At 36.6% G+C, this 23,076-nt stretch overlaps 1 protein-coding gene across 3 annotated transcripts; it reads left to right on the plus strand.

Moving 5' to 3' along the window:
- Positions 1-1,632: 1,632 nt before the first annotated feature.
- Positions 1,633-17,199, plus strand: ptpn1 (protein tyrosine phosphatase non-receptor type 1; the record flags this gene model as incomplete). Of its 3 annotated transcripts, none has more annotated exons than NM_001313686.1 (10): positions 1,633-1,718; positions 1,840-1,933; positions 2,379-2,469; positions 2,895-2,995; positions 7,569-7,667; positions 8,919-9,056; positions 9,331-9,540; positions 11,600-11,761; positions 14,669-14,841; positions 14,918-17,199. In NM_001313686.1, 9 exons carry the CDS (start codon positions 1,877-1,879, stop codon positions 15,186-15,188), a joined length of 1,302 nt encoding a protein of 433 aa, NP_001300615.1. In that variant the 3' UTR covers positions 15,189-17,199.
- Between the last annotated feature and the right edge of the window lie 5,877 nt (positions 17,200-23,076).

Below are 23,076 nucleotides of genomic sequence, written 5' to 3' on the forward strand. Positions count from 1 at the left end.
TCTGAGCCTTCGACAGGAGACTGAAGTAGACTGAAGTGTTATTATTAGATTTCTGTGTTATTTTACCATGACAAAATGAGTTCAGCAGTAAACTATAGTTTCTGACATACATGATCCTGGTGGAACACTGTTTATTCGCTAAGTTCAGGGCTTTTTTCGGGCTTTATTAGTTTGCTGATACACGCCTAGCCACCCAGATAGCAAAACACAGTTCCGGCTAGATTCTCGCCTGCCGGAGACTTATCTCTTAGAGCTCAGACTGACTACCTCTGCTGGACCTACTCCGGATGCCTGGACTCACTACCCAATTCCAGCCCGAGTCAATCGAGCCAGATGCGGCGGCCGAGCGAGCCGGCGCTGCCGCATGCGAGCCGGAATCAGCCCGCGACGCCGCGAGTAGGTTATGCGCTGCGGCCTGGAGCTGGCGCGATTGAATATATAAAACCCTCATATTTGTTAACGTTTTTACATCCATTTGTGTTGATATGACAGCAAACGCATGCTGAGAAGTTCGGGGGGCGTGGTTGATTTTACATAAAGCTTTTGGTTGGAAGCTCGACTCCGCTCATTTTCGCGGCTCCTCCTCTGGCTCCATCAGACAATCCTTCTGCGCATGTCTGGCTCCAATTTCAGCAGTCTTTTGCGACAGTTTGTGCCCATCAAGCAGGCGTTTTGCCCTCAAGGCGTTCAATGGGAAAAAGGGCTGTCGCGTCGTCCATATTATTTACAGTCATTGGTAGGTTTCCTCTGCATACTCACACACTCCCAAGACATGTGTTTGGTGAATTTAATAAACCAAACTGGCCATAGTGCATGTGTGTGTATGTGAGAGTGTATGGGTGTTTCCCAGTACTGGGTTGCATCTGGAAGGGCATCAGCTGTGTAAAACATATGCTGGATAAGTTGGTAGTTCATTCCGCTGTGGTGACCCCTAATGAATAAGGGGACTAAGCTGAAGAAAAATGAATGAATAAATATATATTTTCACTCTTTTTTTTAAAAATTACGCAGCTTATTAATTTGTTTCATCATGTTAGTAATTATGGAGACCTTGAATTCCCTTGTTTTGATTAAATGACAACAAAGAAACTTACTATTATAACATGGACACAATTTGCCAAACAATAGAATAATCATTATATTATGCACATTTTAGAGTTTAGGCATAATGTTGCCATGTAATCTTCTGTAAATACAAAGTAAAACAATCTATAAAACTATCTATAGTGCATTATTGTCTTTAAAATGTCTACTTTGACTGTACTTGATAATAACAAGGGAAATAAATGTAACAAAGAAATATAATTTAAAAGTGTAAATATATACAAATGTACTTTTTAAAATACTGCTTACAAAGAAACTATATTTGTATTAAAGTCGGTAAAGTATATTAGTGAGTCCGCCTTCAATACTGCTAGGAGAAAGTTTGGTTGCAACATGAGCCATTTTACTTCATGCTCTTTTCTAACCTCATTACGCACACGCGTATTGCGTAAACTTCCAGAACTACAAAAACTACAAAGCCCAGAAGAACGGAGAGGTAACTCTCCGTTTTACGATTGGGCAATATCGTTGACACGCCCCACCGACTTTCGCTGATTGGCCTTCTTCCCGAGTTCAAGGCGACTCTTCCTTTTTCACTGGTCAATGTGAAAGAGAGGCGTGAGCAGGACGCAGCGGAGAGCCGTGCAGCGGGAGGAGCAAACAGCGTGTTTCCGGTAAGAGCGACACACACAACAGTACCACTAGAAACGTTCTGTAAGAAAATTAAAGCAGGCTTTAAAAGTCACATCCTTCTATGTGATTCGACATCAACTTAATAACTGCTTGTATTGTCAGGGAGTCTTCTATCGAGCGGCGCGGAACACACGCGGCAATGGAAGCCGAGTTTCGGGAAATCGATGAGCACGGGAACTGGAACGACGTTTACCAGGTAAAGACTGATTCTGCTTCATACTTGACTGTGATGCTCCAAACAGCCATACCGGCCCCAAACAAGTTCTTCTGTTTATTTGGTGTGATAGATCATTTTGAACAGCTCAGACGCGCTGCTTCTGCGCTAACTACAGAATACATTATATTATAAGTTATAGAGATGACCTGAATTTGTTACTTGTAAACATAATATAGATGTATATAGAGCTAATGAGATCATTTTCAAGAGACTATTTTAGGGTGGTTGGAGGTTTATATCTGCTCGTATGGCATACATGTAGTTTTTATTGACTATAGTAGATAAATGGCACCCTAAACTGGATGCTGGTGGTCCCGCATTACTGTGTGCCTTATCACATCCTCTGTTAAATCCCCTTTGCCATGTATGTGATTCACCTACAGAATGAAGCATGTTGGTCTCATAGCCTTCTGTTGTACTGTAGGAGATTAGGCAGCAGTCCAGTGACCTACCATGCAAGATCGCCAAACTTCCAGAAAACAGAAGTCGTAATCGATACAGAGATGTCAGCCCATGTAAGTGTGCGCCTCTCCCCTTGTTCGACACACTCACTGACACCTAACGGAAGGGCCCTGTTATCAGCGACTGTTAAAGTCATTTCACACTGAAGATGTCATGTCTTTTTTTCTCTCCCTTTTTTTTTTTAACTCTTCCGTCACAAAGACTTTAAAGAAGTATGCTGTTGTGGTTTCCTCTCTCTTTGACTCTTTCTCTTTTTCCGCAACAAGCCAAAAAGGTCCCCTCACAAAGCACAACATTAAATAAATTCCTTTGTATTTTATCTCTTTCAATTGAGCCTTTTCATTTGAGTGATGATTTTTTTTCTTCTCTCTTCTGGGGAACTGAGAACAGGACCTGAAAAAAGAATCGTTCTACCGCTGAACTCGCAAAGCATCATGGGTGATGTGCCTCACAGCTTAATCGCTCTCTCTTTTTACAGTTGACCACAGCCGTATTTGTCTACAGATCGGTTGTAATGACTACATCAACGCCAGTTTGATCTCAGTGGAGGAAGCGCAGAGAAAATACATACTAACTCAGGTGACGTGCTGACACTTACACCTCAGATTTCTCTCTGCTGAGAATTTGTTTGATTTTTGTTCACTTGCATACTGAAACACTCATAAAGACAACACACAAAATGACAATGTTATTGTCTAAGAGTTATGCAAATTATATTGTTAATGTGCAATATCAACAAAATTTGTTTTTGCTTGTAATTTTGTCTTTTCAAACCAAAATCCTAAATTACTCTCTGACAGCAGATAGGACAGTGAGTGCAAATTGTATCGGTTGGTTGGAAATAGGGAGAAAAGTAAACACCTGTCAGTCTAAACTAGGCATGGGGCGATAACCATTTTTCAAGGAATACCGCAGTTTGGAAATATCAAGGTTTTAAAACCGCCAAAATGTTTGGCTATACTGTTTCTAAGGTATGTGTAAGATTTATTTAATTTATTTATGTTTTTTTGACAACAGTATCTCCAGCAGAAAAAGATATCCAAAGATGCTGTTTTGTATTGTGAAGAAATCTGTGTTTTTGAAACTAATAAAAACAGCAGAAGTCAATAATTCATTTGAATTATTTAGCCTGACATGTTAACGATGAAAAAAAAATTCCAAATAAATAGTGTTCAAAGGGGGAAAAAGTTTTAGTTTTTTACCCAAACATTTAAAAATAGTTTATTTTAGAGCAGTAATCACAATACCAGGTTACCGTAAAATCGTAATATTATTATCCAAGGTTATCATGCCATCATAATCTTATACCGGCCCATGCCTAGTCTGAACTAGGGATGCACAATATAGGAAAAATCTGATATTGTGATATTTTATTTTTCTGCTATTTAAGTATTGAGATATGAACACCATTTCAGAAGATGGTTTAAAGGTTTTCTGGGGAGTCTAACAGTATTTAGGTACAAAAATTAAATAAATCACAATGCAAAAAAAAATATATATATAGTTTTTTTTTTCTTGTTTCTAGTCAAAATATCCCGAAAAGTCTTAGAGTAAGTAAAAAATAAAAAATAAATAAATGAAAATTAAAGAAGAAATGAAGCACTCAGTCTTATTTTGTACATTGGATTCCACTTTAATGAAAATATATTAAACTCTATTATTGTAACCATTTAGCAGAAAACTGCGTGTTTAATATAGATTTTAGACCTAGGGTGCAGCTATCTTGGAATGTCGCTGTGTCTGACGTCACGGGGTTGGTTGAGTTTTCACCGCTGAACAGAAACAATGGAAGTTAAGGAGACTGTAAAGCCTAATTTAACCCAATGCGTGAAGTTGTGGACATGAAGCTGGTGCAAATGCAAGCATCATTTGTGTGTCTAATATAAAAGTATATTTATTCTATTTTTACTTTTATTTTCCCCGTTTAATTACCGATCATTTGATGCGCTTCACTCTCTATATTACACTGCTTGACTGGGTTTCCACCATGATTGTAACGGACTGAACACAGAGACTGGACAGCCTAATTTAACCCAATGCATGAAGATGTGGACGAGCATCACAGAGCTGCTGCAAATACAACAATTACAAGCATTTAAGAGTCTTCACTTGTGTCTTTTTTTTTTTTTTGTTAATACTGTTCGTTTGATGCGCTGTGAATCTCTAGCGCTGCTTCAGAAAAAAAAAAGACACAACTGAAGACTCCTAAATGCTTGTATTTGTGGTATTTGCAGCAGCTCTGTGATGCTCGGCCACATCTTCATGCATTGGGTTAAATTAGGCTGTCCAGTCTTTGTGTTCAGTCTGTTACAATCAGGGTGGAAACCCAGACAGGCAGTGTAATACAGAGAGTGTATTAAAGCGCATCAAATGATTGGTAATTAAAAAGGAAAAAAGTAAAATAGAATAAATATAAATACTTTTATATTAGACACACATCTGATGCTTGAATTTGCAACCAACTCAACCAATCCCGTGACGTCAGACACAGTGACATTCCAAGATGGCTGCGCCCTAGGTCTGAAATCTAAAGTAAAACACGCCGTTTTCTGCTAAATGGTTAAAATAATAGAGTTTGTTTGATATATTTTCATTAAAGTGAAATCCAATGTACAAAATAAGGTAAACTTGACTGAGTGCTTCATTTCCCCTTTAAGAGATTTAGCTTGTTTAAAGGAAATTATCTGCCAGTGGGGTAAGTGAAATAATCTTGCTTTTGCTTTGAAATGTAGATAATTGGACTAGAAACAAGACAAAAATTCTAAGAAATGTAATAAAATTCACAAGTCCCATGACAAAAGTTATAATTGGTCGGCCACTATTAAAAACAAAGAAAGAAAATTTACACTAAGGGTAAATTCAATTGTTAGTTCACAATTTAGTGCTTAATATTGTTCTAAATGCAGAAAAATATAGCTAGAGTCGACATCTATAAAATAAAAATAAAAAAAAAACGCAGTTTGTTGAGATTTAACCAAGCAGATACAACAACTGCATCTGCTTACTTTATTTGCCTCTGTAAATGGCATTGGTTAAAAAAAATAAATAAATAAATAAGGCAGATGTTAATTGTGCCAAACATGTGAATGTCGATATGGTCACTGAAGTGTAAGTTATTAAAGTCTCGTCATCTATAAACAATAATTTAAGGAAGTTTAAATGTGCTTTTGAGCTTTATGGTGCAAGGCCAAAATAAAATGTTCTTCGTGGTTGATCACACATGTCGGATAATCGAAAAATACGAAATTAAATGCAGATAAAAAAAAAACATTTAAATGTTCAGTTTAAAGGGGATTCATTTTTGTCATAGTAGGTTAAAATGATTAGTAGTATAATATTAATCGCACACTAATTCACAAAGTCTCACACAGACACACACACACACGCATTTGCTAGATAGCTAGCTGTTTAAACAGGGATGGTTTAAGGGGATAATTCACCCCTAAGTTAAAATTTACTCTCCCTCAAGTGGTTTCAGATGTATAAATTTCTTTTTTTTTTTTTTTACCTAAAAGAGGATATTTTGAAACCTGTAACTTGACATCTATAGTAGGAAAAACAAATAGTGTGGAAATCAATAATTACAGGTTTTCAACATTCTTCAAAATGTCTTCTATTGTGTTCAAAAGAAAAACAACAAAAAAATCAATTTTTTTAACAAGACAAAGGTGTGTAATTGATGGCAGGATTTTATTTTGGGTGAACTATCCTTTTAAGCAAGTAATGCTTGTTGACGTTTGCATTATGTGTCAGTCTACCAACACCCCAGCCCACGTCACACACTGCTGTACTATAGTGACATTCCATTCTGACACTCGTGGCATCAGACGGAGAGATTTTCCCTCTCCTGTATCTGGAGAGAATGCTTGGAAATGTTGTGAAATCTTTGAGTTGCGTCAGCATGGCATAGTTCGTTTATTGTACAGATGAATTAGTGCACTGATGCTCAGAGACGGCAGCAGACTCGTCTCAACCTGCCAGCCTTGTTCAGTCAAAGCATTGCTGCCTACAGCCACAAACACTCAACACACACACACACACACACACACACACACACACACACACACACATTCTCACCCGCACCGTCATGTACTTCACACATACAAGAAGTGTGACTTACTACTGGAGTATAAAAGCATAAGGTTATTAGAGGGCATGAGTTATTTTTTATTTTTTTATTCAAATTTAATATTTTTTCAAGAATTTGAGCCATTTTATGTTTTGTCTTTTGTATGTGAAGTATAAGGTCCATGTAACTTTGTGTACATGTGTTTACATACATTTTTTAACCCTATCCGTATAATTCTAACTAAATAAATGTAATACAGAATGTTAAGTACATAGTAAAGTATTGTTTAAATTTACAAAGCATATAAAGTCAGAATTATGTTATTCTTTTAATGCACACAAAAACTCATGCAGAAAAAAAATTTCCATATTGAGCCTTTTTTTATATTGGAATATGTTGAAAGCTATAATACAAGTTTTTATTCAATTTAACACTTTAGACTTGTTAAACACAAGCCTTATTTCAAATACATAAGAAAAAAAAAACTATTCAAAATTGTGACACTTATGCCAAACTATTACTTTGCTTAATATTGTCAGGGTATCTCCAGGATCTTAATATGTCTTAAATTTCAAAAACAAAAAAAGACATTAAAGTCTTAAATTCACAGAAACATTGCGTTACAAATGAAAGTGTGAGTGGACATAATTATATTTAGCAATGAAACTTAAGGTTTTATAGCAGAAACACATTAGGTTGAGTAGGAGTTATACTCGATTCATTTGGATCAGAAGCAAACAAATTTTAACTATGTTAAACTTGTCATTAAAAATTATGTTGAAAGAAAAGTCTATACAACTGGAGTTTTCTTGTTTTGACACATTAAAATATGTGGTTAAAAAATAAGTACATTTGTTTTTTTCCAATTCTATTGGTCCAACCGGGCCATTACGAAAAATTCTTAGTAGTTAGCCCCGTATAAGTCTAAAATCTTAATTATAATGGTCTCAAAGTCTAAAATTTGACTTGATAAAACCTGCAGAAACCCTGATGAGTGCTGTTACAGGATAAATTCATTAAAAAATGTATTATTACAATACAGAGTATATGTTTTATAACATTTGTGTGTGTTTGTGTTTTTAGGGTCCGTTACCAAACACCTGTGGTCATTTCTGGGAGATGGTCTGGGAACAGCGCAGTCGAGGAGTTGTAATGCTGAATCGCGTTATAGAGAAAGGCTCGGTGAGGAAAAAAAAGCTCAAAATATAGTTTGTTTTTGCATATTGGCTGAGGTATGCTAACATGTGTCCAAAAAACAAAACCAAACAAAGTATTAATCTTTTACTGCAATGCGTAAGTGTGCTCATTTGTGTGAGATATATATATATATTTTTTAATTTTTTATTATTATTTTTTATTATTTTTGATTAGAGCTTTCAATTCAGTTGCTTATAGTCTAATGTAACTAAAACCAAAGAGATGGTAGGGACTTTTTCTAGTAAGCGGAGGGATCTGGCTACAGCATTTACCACCTACATTCATGGAAAACCTGTGGAGCTAGTTGTGGAGTATAAATACTTGGGTACAATTTTCGACTGCCAGCTGAAATTCAATTCTAACACTGGAGATTCTTGAGGGGTGCCAACAGAGGCAGTATCCCCTTAGGAAACTCCGTTCCTTTGGAGTCTGTAAAGACATTTTGTTGTATTATTCTTTCATAGAGAATATCACATTTTCCATTTCTTGTTTATTTCATTCTATTAATTTACAGAATAGAAATCGGCTACAAAGTGTTGTTACAGTGTGTTCTAGGATTATTGGATTGCCTGTTGGATTGCCTGTCTCTTTCAGGCATATGTGATCAACAGACTCTTAGGTTAGCAAGAAGGATTATTAAGGACCTCTCACATATTCTCCATTCAGCATTTGAGCTGCCCCCTCTGTAAGACGGTTTCGTTGCAATGTGTGTAGAACTCAAAAAAGGAGAGTCACTTTTGTTCCTAAAGCCATTCTGCTTTTAAACTCCAAAACGTAACTCTCAAACTGTAACACATTTCAGGATGCATTTTAGAAATTTTTAATTCATATATTTGTCAGTATTTAATGTTGTTATTGTCATTTATCTATTTGTACGTTGTGTTTTGTGTGTTAATGATATTGTTTTCTTTTGGTGCTGCTCCATATGTCTTGAATTGCCCCTAGGGGACAAATAAAGTTCTTTGAATTGAAATTGAAATTGAATGTAGGAGAAATGACTGGGAATAATAAACTGCAGAAAACTACTTGCTCTAGATACCAATGGCTGCTCCCACTTGTACGTGAAGAATAAGATCAATAATGTGGGCTAAAAAAAAATAACATTCCCTAATCTGTAACATTAATTTACAAATTCCCACTCGATCACTTTTAGCTTGCATTTGGGATTGATGTGTTTGTGTGTGAGGCTAATGTTGTGTTGTTGTAATGAAGAAGTGTATGTATGTCTGTGTTCAGGTGAAGTGTGCTCAGTATTGGCCTCAGCGAGAGGAGCGGGAGGCTGTTTTTGAGGACACAAACTTCAGACTTACTCTGATCTCAGAGGACGTGAAATCGTACTACACAGTACGACAGCTGGAGCTGGAAAATCTGTCGGTGAGGCTCTTGATCTTCCCCTGATCTCATTCAGTCCTGCTTTCGCTCATCTGTCAATCTCTGTCACCGATCATTCTATGCCGAGACTCTCTGCAATCCCTCTTCTCTCCATTTAGCTGACATTTTAGTTTTTCAGAGCTTCTTTAATGCTGGTCAGGTTGTTGCCTTGACTCAATACTCTCAGGATATTACAGTTGCCAGAGGCTCGATTCTGACAAACACACTCATCTTGATTAATGCTATGTCGTGTGTGTGTGTGTGTGTGTGTTTAAAGACACAGGAAACCCGGGAGATTCTTCATTTCCACTACACCACATGGCCAGATTTTGGCGTTCCGGAGTCTCCTGCTTCTTTTCTTAACTTCCTGTTTAAAGTGCGTGAGTCGGGCTGTCTGAGTCCAGAGCTTGGTCCTGTGGTGGTCCACTGCAGCGCTGGCATCGGCCGCTCTGGGACATTCTGCCTTGTAGACACCTGCCTTCTATTGGTGAGATAACGGAATTTTTTCCATTTCAATTCTGTACTCTTCCAATGTTTTTTTTTTCCCTAATGAAATTAAACTTGATAGAGATGCATGTCCATTACGACTTCAACTCGCATAGTTTTCACCTTTATTTTATAAAAAGTGTGGGGAGCAGTGAGAGGGGAAGGATTGTCTTAGGACCTTGAGATGGGAATCTAACTCAAGTCACCGTGAGCACCAGAGTGCCATGTGTTGAAGCACAAACCACTAGGCTATTGGCATTTTTATAAATCAGTGTATTACATAGAATAGTGGTTCAATTTAAAAAATGTCTTTTAAGAATCATCTCATTGATAGCGCTCAGTCACCAGAATGTGTTTTTCCATTACAGTGAGCTACTTTTCCATTGTTTTTCAATGTATATTTCCTTTGAAGGAGGTGCATAACTGTTACGATTGCAACTCAATCTTTTGAAGCACTGCTCACATGATGAGCCAAATTTTTTAGACAGTGGCAGGTCAAATGAAGAAAAAAATCTGCTTTTACATGCAGCAGCCACTTAACAGTGTCTGTTCTAAAGCAGTAGACCAATCAATTAATTAACCCTTAAATCATACACTGCAAGTTTCTGTTAAAGGGTGTACTCACACTAGACACTTGCATTTTTTGCCTTCCGAGCCTTACATCATCGATGATTTAACTGTTCAGTTTAACAGAAGGGAAGTGCTATCGCTTGGTACAACAGAGATTGGTTTAGTTATATTATTTAGTATTATTTTAAGTCTTTTGATATGCAGTGACACACAGTCGGATTATTTGCTGAACACATTTGACACTCAATGTTCATGAAAGTCATTGTGCTGCAGGTATTAGGAGGTCTGCTGAAGGTGGCAGCTGTCATGCAGCGGGTTTTTTTTATCTTTAATAAACTGTGACAGTTCACATTAACTGAACAGTTAGAATGATTGCTAAATCCATGTAAAACAGTCCCTTAAAAGTGATGTCGGGTCTTCAGTTTTGTGCTCGGGTGCGCTTTGCACTCAAACTACTAACGGACCGCACCAAAGCCCAACTGAACTGCGCTCTGACTCACCTCTTCCAACCGGGCTCGGGCCGGCCAACTGAACCGTGCCTTAGCCTGGCTTGGAGCACTCCCACTTGTCAAATGTGCCTGGGCATGGTTTGGATAGCCTAGTGTGAGAACATCCTAAATGCGCTCGGTGGCCGAATATCCGAATACCTTTGTGTTCTACACTGCCTTTTTTCCTCTCTGTTCATTTTTATTAGTACCACAGCACTCTATGCTATTTTTTGTAATTAAAATTAAAAAAATAAAACAAACAAAAACAAAAATATAATTTACACAGAAGTGATTATGGTTTTTCTACACAGGTGTGCATGAGATTTATTGTTTACGCTAAATTTGTAATAGTTTTAATAATGTGCACACTGAAAATGTCATTTACAGAAATAAAATAAAAACATACCATTGAGTCTACAATTTAATTAAGCAAATTATATCCCTGCATTAGACCTCGCTAGAAGTGATGTGATGTAGTAAAATTACTCAACTAAAATGCTTTTCTCCCTGAATATTATAATTCGGAAATGTGATATATAATTTACTACAGTTCAACAAACTATAAGTACCTATTGGGGTACATTGTAAGGCAGTCTGTCTGTTTTTGATTATGACAATGAAAACACTTTCTAACAAAGTGGGAGCAGAGCTTTTGTGCATCTCCTAGCAACACTGATGTTTTGTTTATAAATGATTCTGTTTTTGAAATGAACTGTGTGAGTCATAAGGCTCTTTAAAATAAATAAATGTTGCAGCCTTTAAGTATTCAGTTTACAAATTTCAATAAATAAATAAAAATGGAATGAAAAAAATGCTTGATCATTTTTCGTATGTTTAACAGTAGTATCCTGAGCCTCTTGCTGCACGTCTTTACATCTCGTATGTAATTCATTAGACAGTCAGTCCAGTGTAGGCGGATTTGCTCTTTCCTTTGTTTAGAGCTTAGTGGAAAGTTTGTACTTCTCTAATATTCTCTAAACAACTGTTATTGTGTTTTGTCAGATGTCTCAGAGGAAAGATCCATCATCTGTACGCATTCAGGAGGTTTTGCTGGAAATGCGACGATACCGCATGGGTCTGATCCAGACGGCTGACCAGCTGCGTTTCTCTTACCTTGCCTTCATAGAGGGTGCCAAGTACATCATGGGAGACACGTCTGTACAGGTATTGCCAGGGGATGATAGTCAAATAGGGGTTTTCCTGTGAAGTGCTTTAAAATATGCATTTTGTTTGTTCGATATTTGACATAAGCCCCTTTTACACAGTGATACTGGTAAATATCCGGAAAATTTCTGGAACAACTTTACTGGTAAATTCAAAAAAGCGCTGTTCACACAGGCAAGGACATTCTGGAATATTTCCGGAAAAGAACATTCACACATCCATCACAAAATACTGGTAAATTCTGACATTACAGAAATGATCTATAAACGGCTAAGCTTGTTTTTGTTAACATAGAAGGGGTCAGGCTTTTGTTTTGTTGATAGTTTCAATTTTATTTAAAGCTTTAGCATTCATGCAGCTGCAGAAACATCCAAAGGCAGAAGTGCAAACCATAGCTAACTTATCCGCCAACTTGTCCAACATATGTTTTACACAGCGGATGCTCTTCCAGCTGCAATGTTTACACATTTGACTACATTACAAATTCTGTGGATGAATAAGTATTGTGAGCAGCTTCAATGAAAACATGGAGCAACACTTTCACATGTCGAGATGTATGTAACGTGTGTGTGCGCTGGCACTCACCGGCTTCTTCACGTGCACACGTGTCAAGCAACTGAAGCAGAGCTTGAAGATAAGCAAACAACTGTTTTTCATAAGCATTTTATCGCTAATTCTTTACACAGTTTGCATTAAGAAGGAACAGAAACTATAGGTGGGCATTGATTACATATTTTTTTTAATCTAAATTAATCTTGGAATTTATCAAGATTAAAATGGCTCATTTGAATTTTGCCAAAGGCATTCAGAATGCGTGCTAACCAAAAAATAATTCTTTGAGAATGGGTTTCTCAAGCCAGATGGCGCATTAGACAAGTGGTTTGTTCTTTGTTTGTGGATTACTCAATTAGCTGGATTTGGATGTTGACGATTTGACACGATCCAGGATCGTTTCGTTCTTCAAAACTCATCTGAGACTTGTTGTCATAGCAACAGTTCTGATAGATCAAACCTGCGTAGGAGCAGGTTCATTTTATAAAAACAGGATTAGATCGGGTCAGTACAAGCAAAGATAATACTGAAAGTATTACCAAATGCTGATAATTTCTTACACTATTTATATACACTTGGGAAAATAGTATACAAGTTAAAAGATGTATTGATAAAACTTATGCAATCTGCACTCCGAAATAAAAGTAAAAGACTGCCACCTGGTGGTTCAAAGAGAAAATTTATCGATAGGAACTTTTTAGATGCAAACGTGTACATGCAGAATATTAGACTTCATAAATGTTTTTTTTTAAATGTAATAATTTATGCAGTCATGCACATGTTTTGAACACTAATATTCTGGTGATTGCATTAAATTACACCTTTACCGATATCAAAATGTTTTTTTGATGCTAAATTAATTTATACAGTTATTCCTTACGCTATTTAAAAAACTTGAGTATGCCTAGGCTACTTTAATATAGAAAATCTTCTCTAAATGTAGAACTAAATACATTGATATGCATTGAAATACATGATGAATACTCTTGACACTTGTAAAGTCTGCAGTCCACACCAAATGTGGAAAGTTATTGCGCGTCACATTTAACAAACCATTTACTGCTAATTTGATGTAGTTTTGCTCACATGGATAATTAAATATTAATCAGATGATGTCATTACGCTGCTGTGCCATCAGCCAATAGTTACATTGCTAATCATGATTTCGAGGATCGATAGATCTGTCCATTACAACACATGCAGCGATCTCAGATTAGTTTATCCAGACATTTTAATCTGATTTCATAACTTGTTTGAAGAACCAAATTATCAAGATCAGTTATCAAGATTAAAAGATCCAGGATCTGCCAAATCATCTTAGATCATTTAAGCGAGGTACGAAGAACGGACCCCTGGGGCTCATCTCCTGTTTCCAAAATGCATCACAAACTGCTTGAGAAACTGTTCTACTATGATAATTAGTGATGAAAATGAATGATGTTCAATAAGATGTACTTGTGTTTACCAACTGCTTTTTTAGTTAAACAAGAGTTTTGAACTGTAGGCCTACATAAGCTCGAACCAGTGATTTTTATTTATTTATATATATATATAAAAATGTTTGAGATAACCTTAATCTGACTTAAGTCATAACTGAACTGAACAGAAATGGAATTAAGACATGGAGTATGCATATATTAGGGGCATTATTGAAGTAAACACCGCAATCAAACTATCACCGTCATGTAGGACTTTTCGCCATTTTTTTCGACAAGATCCACACACGCGGCTGTCATTAAAGGACCACACACATGCATATTTCAAAATGCAGAAGTTTTTTTGCTTTCCATTTGGTGTGCGTTATTAAATTTTATAACACTCTCACCAGTCCTTATTTGAGACTAATACCCCAGTTTGTCACGGAGGATGAATTAAATGTTCATGAGTTAAAGTAAAAACTACCGAACTGCTGTTAAAGTCAGGCATCCTGCTGATTTGATTAAGAAGGGCACTTTTTTTTCAGACAGCTCACCAGTCAGGTATACATCCGTGCTAAAATATCAAGGTGAAAGTCATCATAGCTTGCGTAGAATTGACCCAGCTCCTAACCCAACTTTGAGAATAGATTGTGGCGATATTTTTTTATTGAGCGATAGGAGTCTCGAGATTTGTTGAGAAACTGTATGAGGTTACTTGATAAAAATCATTGATCCGTTTGGGCTGAAGTGACAATCTGCAAGCTTTGGATGTTTATATCAGTTTTAGATTTTCTTACCGTTTATTTTGTCACTGTTTGGTTCACACTATCTAATAGATACTCTTAAAACTAAGACTAAAACTGACATCTAAAAAACTTTATTTTAAATTTCACAGGAGAAATTCAGTCAGTGAAATGTGTTTTGCTTGTGTGAACAGGAGTCTTGGAAGGAGTTATCCAATGAGGAGGATCTTCCCCCTGAACTAACTCCTCCGCCCAGGCCACCGCCCCGAATAGACCCTCCTAACGGCAAAGGTGACCTAGGGAACTCTGACCTCGCACACCTCTTCACCGAGAGCATCACAAACAGTGCAGAAATATGTGCAAACAGGTCAGCCTCTCTTTCTCACTAGTAATTATCATCCAAACCCAACAAGCACATCCCAACCTGTCTGGTGTTTTTACAGTGCGCCCAAGACATTCACAGACGGGCCAGAAATTCGCAAACGAACAGTCCCAGCAGAAGTCGGAGCATTGCCATTGGTAAATGAACAACCCGACGAACCGATCATCCCAAGAGAAGCTCCTCCCAAACCTCCGCGATCTCCTCCCTTAACTCCTGCAACGGAGGCTCCTACCACTGCCGCCCAAGAAGCCTGGAGCCCCCTGGTGGTCAGCTTGTGTTTGTGCACGGCACTGGCCGTAGGTGCTTATTGTTACCGCACATATTTCCACTGATGTCCTCTCTTTCCATCCGTCTCTTTCTCTATCTCTCCGATAACAGGCGGGATAAGAAAAAGAGAGACACACACAGACACTCACTCTCTCTCTCTCTCAGCTGGACCCATCTCTCCAAGTGGAGAAAGGGTTTCAAAGACTCCTCTCAGCCAAACTGCTGTTGTCTCCCTCTAAACACACTTTTACACACACAATCTAATAAACGTGTGTCCGTTTAAAACCTCAGGGCCTCACAATTCAGGTGTTGCTACCCAAATGTTATACACAGCTAAAAGAAAATCCAAAAGACTCTTATTGCTGCAGTAAGTAAGGGAAATTTTTGTGTGTGTGTGTCTGTGTGTGTGTGTGTGTGTGTGTGTGTGTGTGTGTGTGTGTGTGTGTCTCCATCATGTTTTTTTGTTTTTTGCAATTTAATTCTGACGACTGTCAGTGATGGAGCTGTTCAGGAGCTCCTTTTATACATGCTGAACACACAAACCTGCTGTACGTGATAAAAAAAAAATCTGTTTGTATGTGTGTGTGTGTGCGCGCGCGCGTGTGTGTTGGAAAAAAGGGAGGTCACAAGTAGACTGGGATGTCGAATACTATCAAGTGCTCAGTGTTACGCTACTTTCAGAGTGTAAAACATCCCAAACTTTTTCTCATTTTAAACATTTTTTTTTCCATCTTTGTGTACCCCCAAAGGTGACACTGGCACTTCTGTGTATGAAAAGAGATCATGTGACTGAAGCACCGTCCTCTCGTTCATTCATTCGACGTTTTGTCCAATCAGTCTTCGTTTAACCAAAAGGTTCAGATCATTGAAAATGCTGGAGCTGGTGTCTAGACGTTCAGTACAAACTTTTTCTACAGAAGCCCAATGCAATAATAGTGACTGCGGCCGATTAATAATCTCCAATGAGAGCTGGCATTTCAGTCATTTGAAATAATCATTGTGAATTTATATGGGTTTTGATAACATTTCAATTAAAGTTTGCTGTGGAAATCAAGTTATTGATTTCAACCAAATCCTTCATTGTTAGAACCTCTAAATACTCTCTTATTTTCTCATTTGTTTAATGATAGTCTGACCAGCAGGTGGCAGTATTGAGTATGATGAGATATTTCAGAGGATTGGATGGGGTTTGTTTTTTTCTGTTTTCCCTCCTGCTGCAATACAGATAAGTTCAGATGATTCTGACCCACGTCACATGATTTGATCGAAGTTCACATGGGGTCAGACTAACCAAAACAAAAACATAACACCAGCACCGAATGAATGCAAAGAGAGATACGACCAGTGACAGTGAGCTGTCTTTGTGTTTTACTGTTTTATTCTATTATTATAGTAATTATTATCGAGAGAGATTAACGGCAGACGGGCATAAACATTTCCTTCAAATCAATCAAACCACGCTGCAGAACTGTTACTTTTGAACAATGTGTGAACAAGTCCAATGCAGTAACCTCAAAACAAAAAGCAAGCCTCTTCTTTAAGGTGCACCGAGGCCTGAAACGCTTTTAATCGTGACTTCGCTTTGTGTGGTGTCTCTCTGACTGCTGCTTGACCAGTCCAGAATGGTCATTTTTTTCGGGGTCGCTGGGTGGTTTTTCCTGTCTGTAGGGTTTCGATGTTTTACATGCTGAAGCAATTGTTGTTTGGTTTGAAGGTTTTGTCATAACGAGTGCCACCATTCATCGTAGTGACTCTCACAATCTGGTCCCAAAGCGGGACCGCAGAATGTAAAGTCTCTTCTTGCCGGCTTTATTTACACACATACGCATATATAGAGAAATTTATTTGTCTGTGTCATTGTTTGTCGTCTTTCAGTTATCTTTGGCCTTTCTGTAACGAGGCTGAGAATTTAGTTTCTCTTCCCAACATCCTGTTGTGTCCTTTTTAATGTTGATTCTTTTTGTTTTGTAAGTAAAGCATATGCTTGTTCCAGTTGGATGTATTGACATTTGAAATTTTATTTTTTTGGACAGAATACAGAGCAGACGCTGTGGTAATAAACATATACATCTCTGATTCTCCTGTTTTATTGCTTTTGATCTTATTTCATTCTTAGTTCCTCAGATATTATTATTAATAGTCTCATATATTGATTTAATATGAATAAAATCTCTCGGTGAGTGCTAATGGTAAGGTAATTCTAAATCATAGATTACAGGCTGAAAATCTATGAGAAGTATGGTCTAGTTTAAGCTTGTTTCATCATCCTCTTACTATTTAGTTCACGCTTGCGTTTGATACCACATTTAAAATGTCACAGAAACTAAATGTATGCAGGTGTGGGTTGTGGACTGGTTCTGTGCCCTGGGGGTCTAAGACTGCCAGGGGCTGCCAAAGCTTTAGCCAGACTAACTGGAGACCAAAAGTTGTTGAACCGGTGTCCTCAGTGGCACTTTTTTAGCTTCCTGAGCTACTATGTACAGGTAGTAAGCTAAAGTGCCACTTATTTGAAGTAACAAAGTATGTAAAAACACTTATTGGCCCCTTTATTACGTACTCCTGGCTAGTACCTAGTTGGAGACCCTTTTTTGTCTCAATTCTTCAGCATGTTGACTCCGCGAGGTGCTATGAATATTCCTCCAAGATTTTGGTCCATGCTGATTTGAAAGGTCAACAAAGATTTATTGGCTGCACGTCTATGACGTCAATCCTTCGTTTCGCCACATCTCAAAGGTGCTTTATTGGATTGAAGTCTGGTGACTGTGGAGGCCATTTAAGTACAGTGAACTCAGTCATGTTAAAATTATACAGTTTGAGATGATTTTTGTAACATGGAGTGTTATCCTTAAGATGGGTTCACTGTGGTCATGAAGGGGTAAAAATTTTCCACAGAAATAATCAGGTAGGCTGTGGTGTTTGAAGAATACTTCATTGGCACTAAGGGGCCAAAATGTGCCAAGATGTTGTCTCCTACAATACTGATATGAGAAAGGATGGAGCCATGCTTTCATGTTATTTCCACCATAATTTTGAAACCATTTGAACATCAAAGTAGAAATTGAATCAAATAAGACCAAGCAAACTTTTCTATTTTCTGTCGTACACTTTTGGTGACTCTGCGTAAACGATCCTCGGTTTGCTTAACAGGAGGTGCACCTGTGTGATCTGCTTCTGTAGCTCATCTTGCTTCAAGTTTGCATGCTGTGTGTTGATCTTCTGCTGACCTCTGTTGTAATGAGTGGCTATTCAAGTTGCATTTGCTTTTCTATCTGCTTAAACCAGTTTGGTCTTTCCCCTCTAAACTCTGTCATCAATAAGACATTTTTCACCTATAGAACTGCTGCTCTCAACGGTGCCGAGACGTTCAAAGTACAGAGTGGACCAAAAAACATTCTCAAAACATTCCATCATGACGTCAGTGGTTCAACTGTAATGATTCAAAGCTCCACTCAACGTCTGTGTGCCAAATAACTGGGAAAAAATGATTTTCTTCACCAATGTATTCTCTTTCGTGTCATGTGAAGGTGCGCGCTAGTGTTTTTAGTGCCAATGAAAAACTTTTCAATTCAATTAACCTTTATTTGTATAGCGCTTTTGCAATTTAGATTGTGTCAAAGCAGCTTTACATAAAAGATCAAAGTAAATTGAAACAGTGTAGTTCAGTTTTCAGAGTTTAAGTTCAGTTCAGTTTAGCTCAGTTCAGTGTGGTTTAATAATCACTACTGAGAGTCCAAACACCGAAGAGCAACTCCATCGATGCGCAGCTCTACAGATCCCGAACCATGCAAGCTAGTGGCACCTTAAACTTCCAGTGAAAGGTTAATGTGACTATTTTAAAAATTATGAGGTTGCTTTTACAGCATTTACATTATAATAAATTGATTTGTTTCTAACAGAAATAAACATTAAAATTCTTTAACAAAAAAATACATTTCAACATGGTCAAAATGGAGCGGGATAAAGCACAAGCTTATTATTTTACCACCCCATTATTACACACATCATTTGTCTATTACTTAAACTAATTTCTTCTTTTGCTTGAGACATATTTCATCCTTTTGGCATCTTTGACATATTATGTTTGATTCCATTTGTACATTTTATAACAGACCCAAAATATACAGTATTGCAAACAGCCAGAAATTGAAATTTCATTATACCTTTCTAATTTTATTCTTTTTCAATCACCTTAATCATTCTATTCCTTTAATAATATATATTTATACAACTTTTTAAATTGATGAATATCCTGACATTGTTTGAGAGTCAGTTCTAGACACAATTTTTTAAGTCGTCTTAATCTTTCTTTCTTTCTTCAAGAAACATTTGTATACATTTCGTAAGTATTCCTATAGCTTTAAACATAAACTGTGCTGTTTTAAATTTAACTAAATCATTGAACTTAAGTATCTTTAAAAGAAAAAATAAGGGATTTGTATGCTCCAAATACCCCACATTTTCATCAGTCTAATTACTTTTTTTCTGTATTGTACTTAAGGATCGTAATTTAGATTTGTATGGATTCCCCCAAATTTCAACACAATAACTCTTATATGGCAACATAAGTGTAACATATAATACATCTATTGATTTATTGTCCAGGATAAATCTTGCTTTATACACTATTGCTACAGTTTTGACTAATTTTGATATCACATTATTTATTTGTGGTTTCCAACTAATTTTATGATCCAATACAACACCAATAAACTTAATTGCATATAATCTTTCTATTATCAATATTTAAATCTATAATATGTCTACATTTTAATTTCCCAAATAACGTAATTATATATATATGTATATACGCAATATAATGTAATTAATATACAACCAATCAAATAATTCATTCACTCGTTCAAACCTAAAACAGGATGATACACCATGTAACCGCTAGCATCGTCAGGATCAGCAGGTGAGCGCAGAAACTCCATTCAAAATACTGAGGTAAAACAAATGTTCATATTTTAAAGTGATGGCAGGAAAAAAAAAATTAATTTGATGCAGTGCTTCTTGTCTGGTCTGAGACCCACCTTAAATGAAATATCTATTAGGCAGTAAGGATCACTTATTTTGAAAGAAAACAGACCTTAAACGTCACGATTTTCTAATACGCTTATTTCATGCGGCCGCCATTTCAAAAAACCAAAGCCAGGCTGCAGTGAGAAGAATCCTGGAGTAACATGCTGTGGACTTCAAACCTCCAGCTGTTGCAAAGATTTCAAAATGCAGAAATGGTGTAAATATCACTTTAATATCATTTAGTAAGTTTAATTCAAACAATTAAAAGCAATTCAGCATCAAACAACATCACAATCTCTTTAAGAGTAACATGCTCAAGTGTCCTCATAGGCTTCATTTCATGGCACCAGTTAAACACTGTGGGGACGCTTCCCTGCTTCAGCCTATGTAACCCGGTGAGCAATAAAACACTGCAGTCCACTGTAGCACACCCTCGTGGTATCTGTAATAGTGTTGTCCTGATACTGAAGTTTTAAAAAACTCCATTTCCCTCTAACATTCAAGCGCCGCTGAGTGCGTTCATAAACAGTGCTGATAAACCGTAGTGTTCACCAGTGCTCATCAGTTTATTGCTCTTCATCCAGTGCAAACACAGATACACGGAGACTGGAGCGCGAAGCAGCCGTGAAGTTCAATAGAGTCATCAAGTAGATCGATCGCTCGTCTGTGTTTGTACTCGGTAAACAGCGGAGGATGAACTGATAACCTTCTCGGCCAATCACAGTCATTTCTGTTGAGCATGTGAACACAATGGCAAATCAGCGCTGTTTTCAGAAAGCACTCAACAGTGCCTTAAATATTAACGGGAAATTGACGTTTTTTTTCTTTTAATACAGTATCGTGACAAGTCTAATATAGTGAAAGAATCAGTTCATTAACTCGAGTTTGATAAATGCCATCTAAAACGTGTGTTTGGGAAAAAAACACTAGTTAACTAGTGCCATTTCCCTTAACTTACCCAGACAGCACACATACGTTGGGCCGACGTCGTGCCGACTTTCAAAATTCCATCGGCGCGATGTCGCTCAGGGAGCGTTTGCTAATTGGCAAAATGTCGCCGCGACGTCGGCAAATGATCGGAAACGCTGTCCGGCCGATGTTAGGACGACGCAACCGGAAATGCCAGCCGCTCCGCGGAGGCGCTGTTCTCAGGCGTTTTGCTCCATACTTATGGACCACTAGCTGCAGCAGCTGCTTATTTATAATAAACACGACACACCACTCTCAATAACAGTTGAAGATTTATTAATATTTTTCACAAACATACAAATAGATTAACATACTTTTATCACACATAACCATGTTTTACTACGTTTAAAACAAAACCAACAAGTTGTACTATAACCATGGCTGAACTGCTGTGCAAATAAGATTTTAAATACAAAGTCCATTGCAGCATTTACATTAAGACCATAGGAATATTTACAAGTACTTCAAAACATGTACACTAAGGGTGACTATAGTTTACTATAGTAAAAACACAAATCACTTGTGTAAGCACATGTTATAATGCTTATAATTTCTTAAATAGTGTTAAAGAAAATGCATGTTTCCAAGACTATAATTTTAAAATACAAGATAATATCAGTCATGTGTTCATTATCCAAAAGACTTTCTTCAGGGAGTTACAATAAAAAAAAGAGTACACAAACACAAAATAAATACCAAGCAAACAATATTTACAGTAGTAAATAAAATCATACAAATTAAAATAATTGTCTGATAAAATTTTATTAAAGTCTGTAGTCAATTTTTTTTAACATTTTTTTTATAAATGGCATTCAACAATTTGCAATCTCCTCTGAACTAATAACACACCAATAATATAAAATAATACTTTCTCAGAGATAACCAGTTTTTTTAAGCAAACTCTAATGCACGACACAAAACAGATTTTGTCATTCTATATATATATATATATATATATATATATATATATATATATATATATATATATATATATATATATAAAATCCCTTAATTTCTGTTTAACGGAAATATTTTTTAACACATTTCTAATCACAATAGTTTTAATAACTCATTTCTAATAACCGAGTAAATAATATTTGACTAGATATTTTCAAGACACTTCTATACAGCTTAAAGTGACATTTAAAGGCTTAATTAGGTTAATTAGCTTAACTAGACAGGTTAGGGTAATTAGGCAAGTTATTGTATATCGATGGTTTGTTCTGTAGACAGTCGAAAAAAATTGCTTAAAGGGGCTAATAATATTGACCTTAAAATGTTTTTTAAAAAATTCAAAACTGTTTTTATTCTAGCCGAAATAAAAGAAATAAGACTTTCTCCAGAAGAAAACATAACATTTTCTTGCTCTGACCTATATTTATATAAATATAACTGGTTATAAATTGTGTACAATGTTCCAAGAAAACAGACAAAATGAAAAGAAATAACCTGTCATTTACTTTTGTTTTATCTTGTGGAATGTTGCTTACACATAAAAGGGGATATATAGGTGGAATAAAAAGTGTGTCGCCATCCTCGAAATTGTTCTTGTATGTTGTCTTCATCTTTAGTCTTAACAAGTGAGGCTGGCCCAAACCGTGACTGCAGTAGCCAAATCTAATCCTTGTAGTGGGAACCCTTAATTAAAGCAAGAAACCAAAAGGAGAAAGATTAGCATTGCAGCAGTTCATATTACCACAAATATATATTATTTGTTTCATGACATAGAACTGGAGTATGTGTTATGCAAGTGCCTAGCTAAAATGTGTAATTTAATTTAAACTTAAAGAGTGTGTCTGAGCACTAATTTTCAGAAAAGCCATTTGAAAGTTAAATTCCTTGTGAAATCATAATGAATGTTTTTTTTTTTTGGTTTTTAGTATCATTGTGTTAGTATAAATGTGTATCTAAATATATGTCTAATCTTCAGATACCACATTACATGCAAATTAAACTAAGTTT

The sequence above is a fragment of the Danio rerio genome, chromosome 8 (assembly GCF_049306965.1).
Source record: "Danio rerio strain Tuebingen ecotype United States chromosome 8, GRCz12tu, whole genome shotgun sequence".
NCBI lineage: Eukaryota > Metazoa > Chordata > Actinopteri > Cypriniformes > Danionidae > Danio > Danio rerio.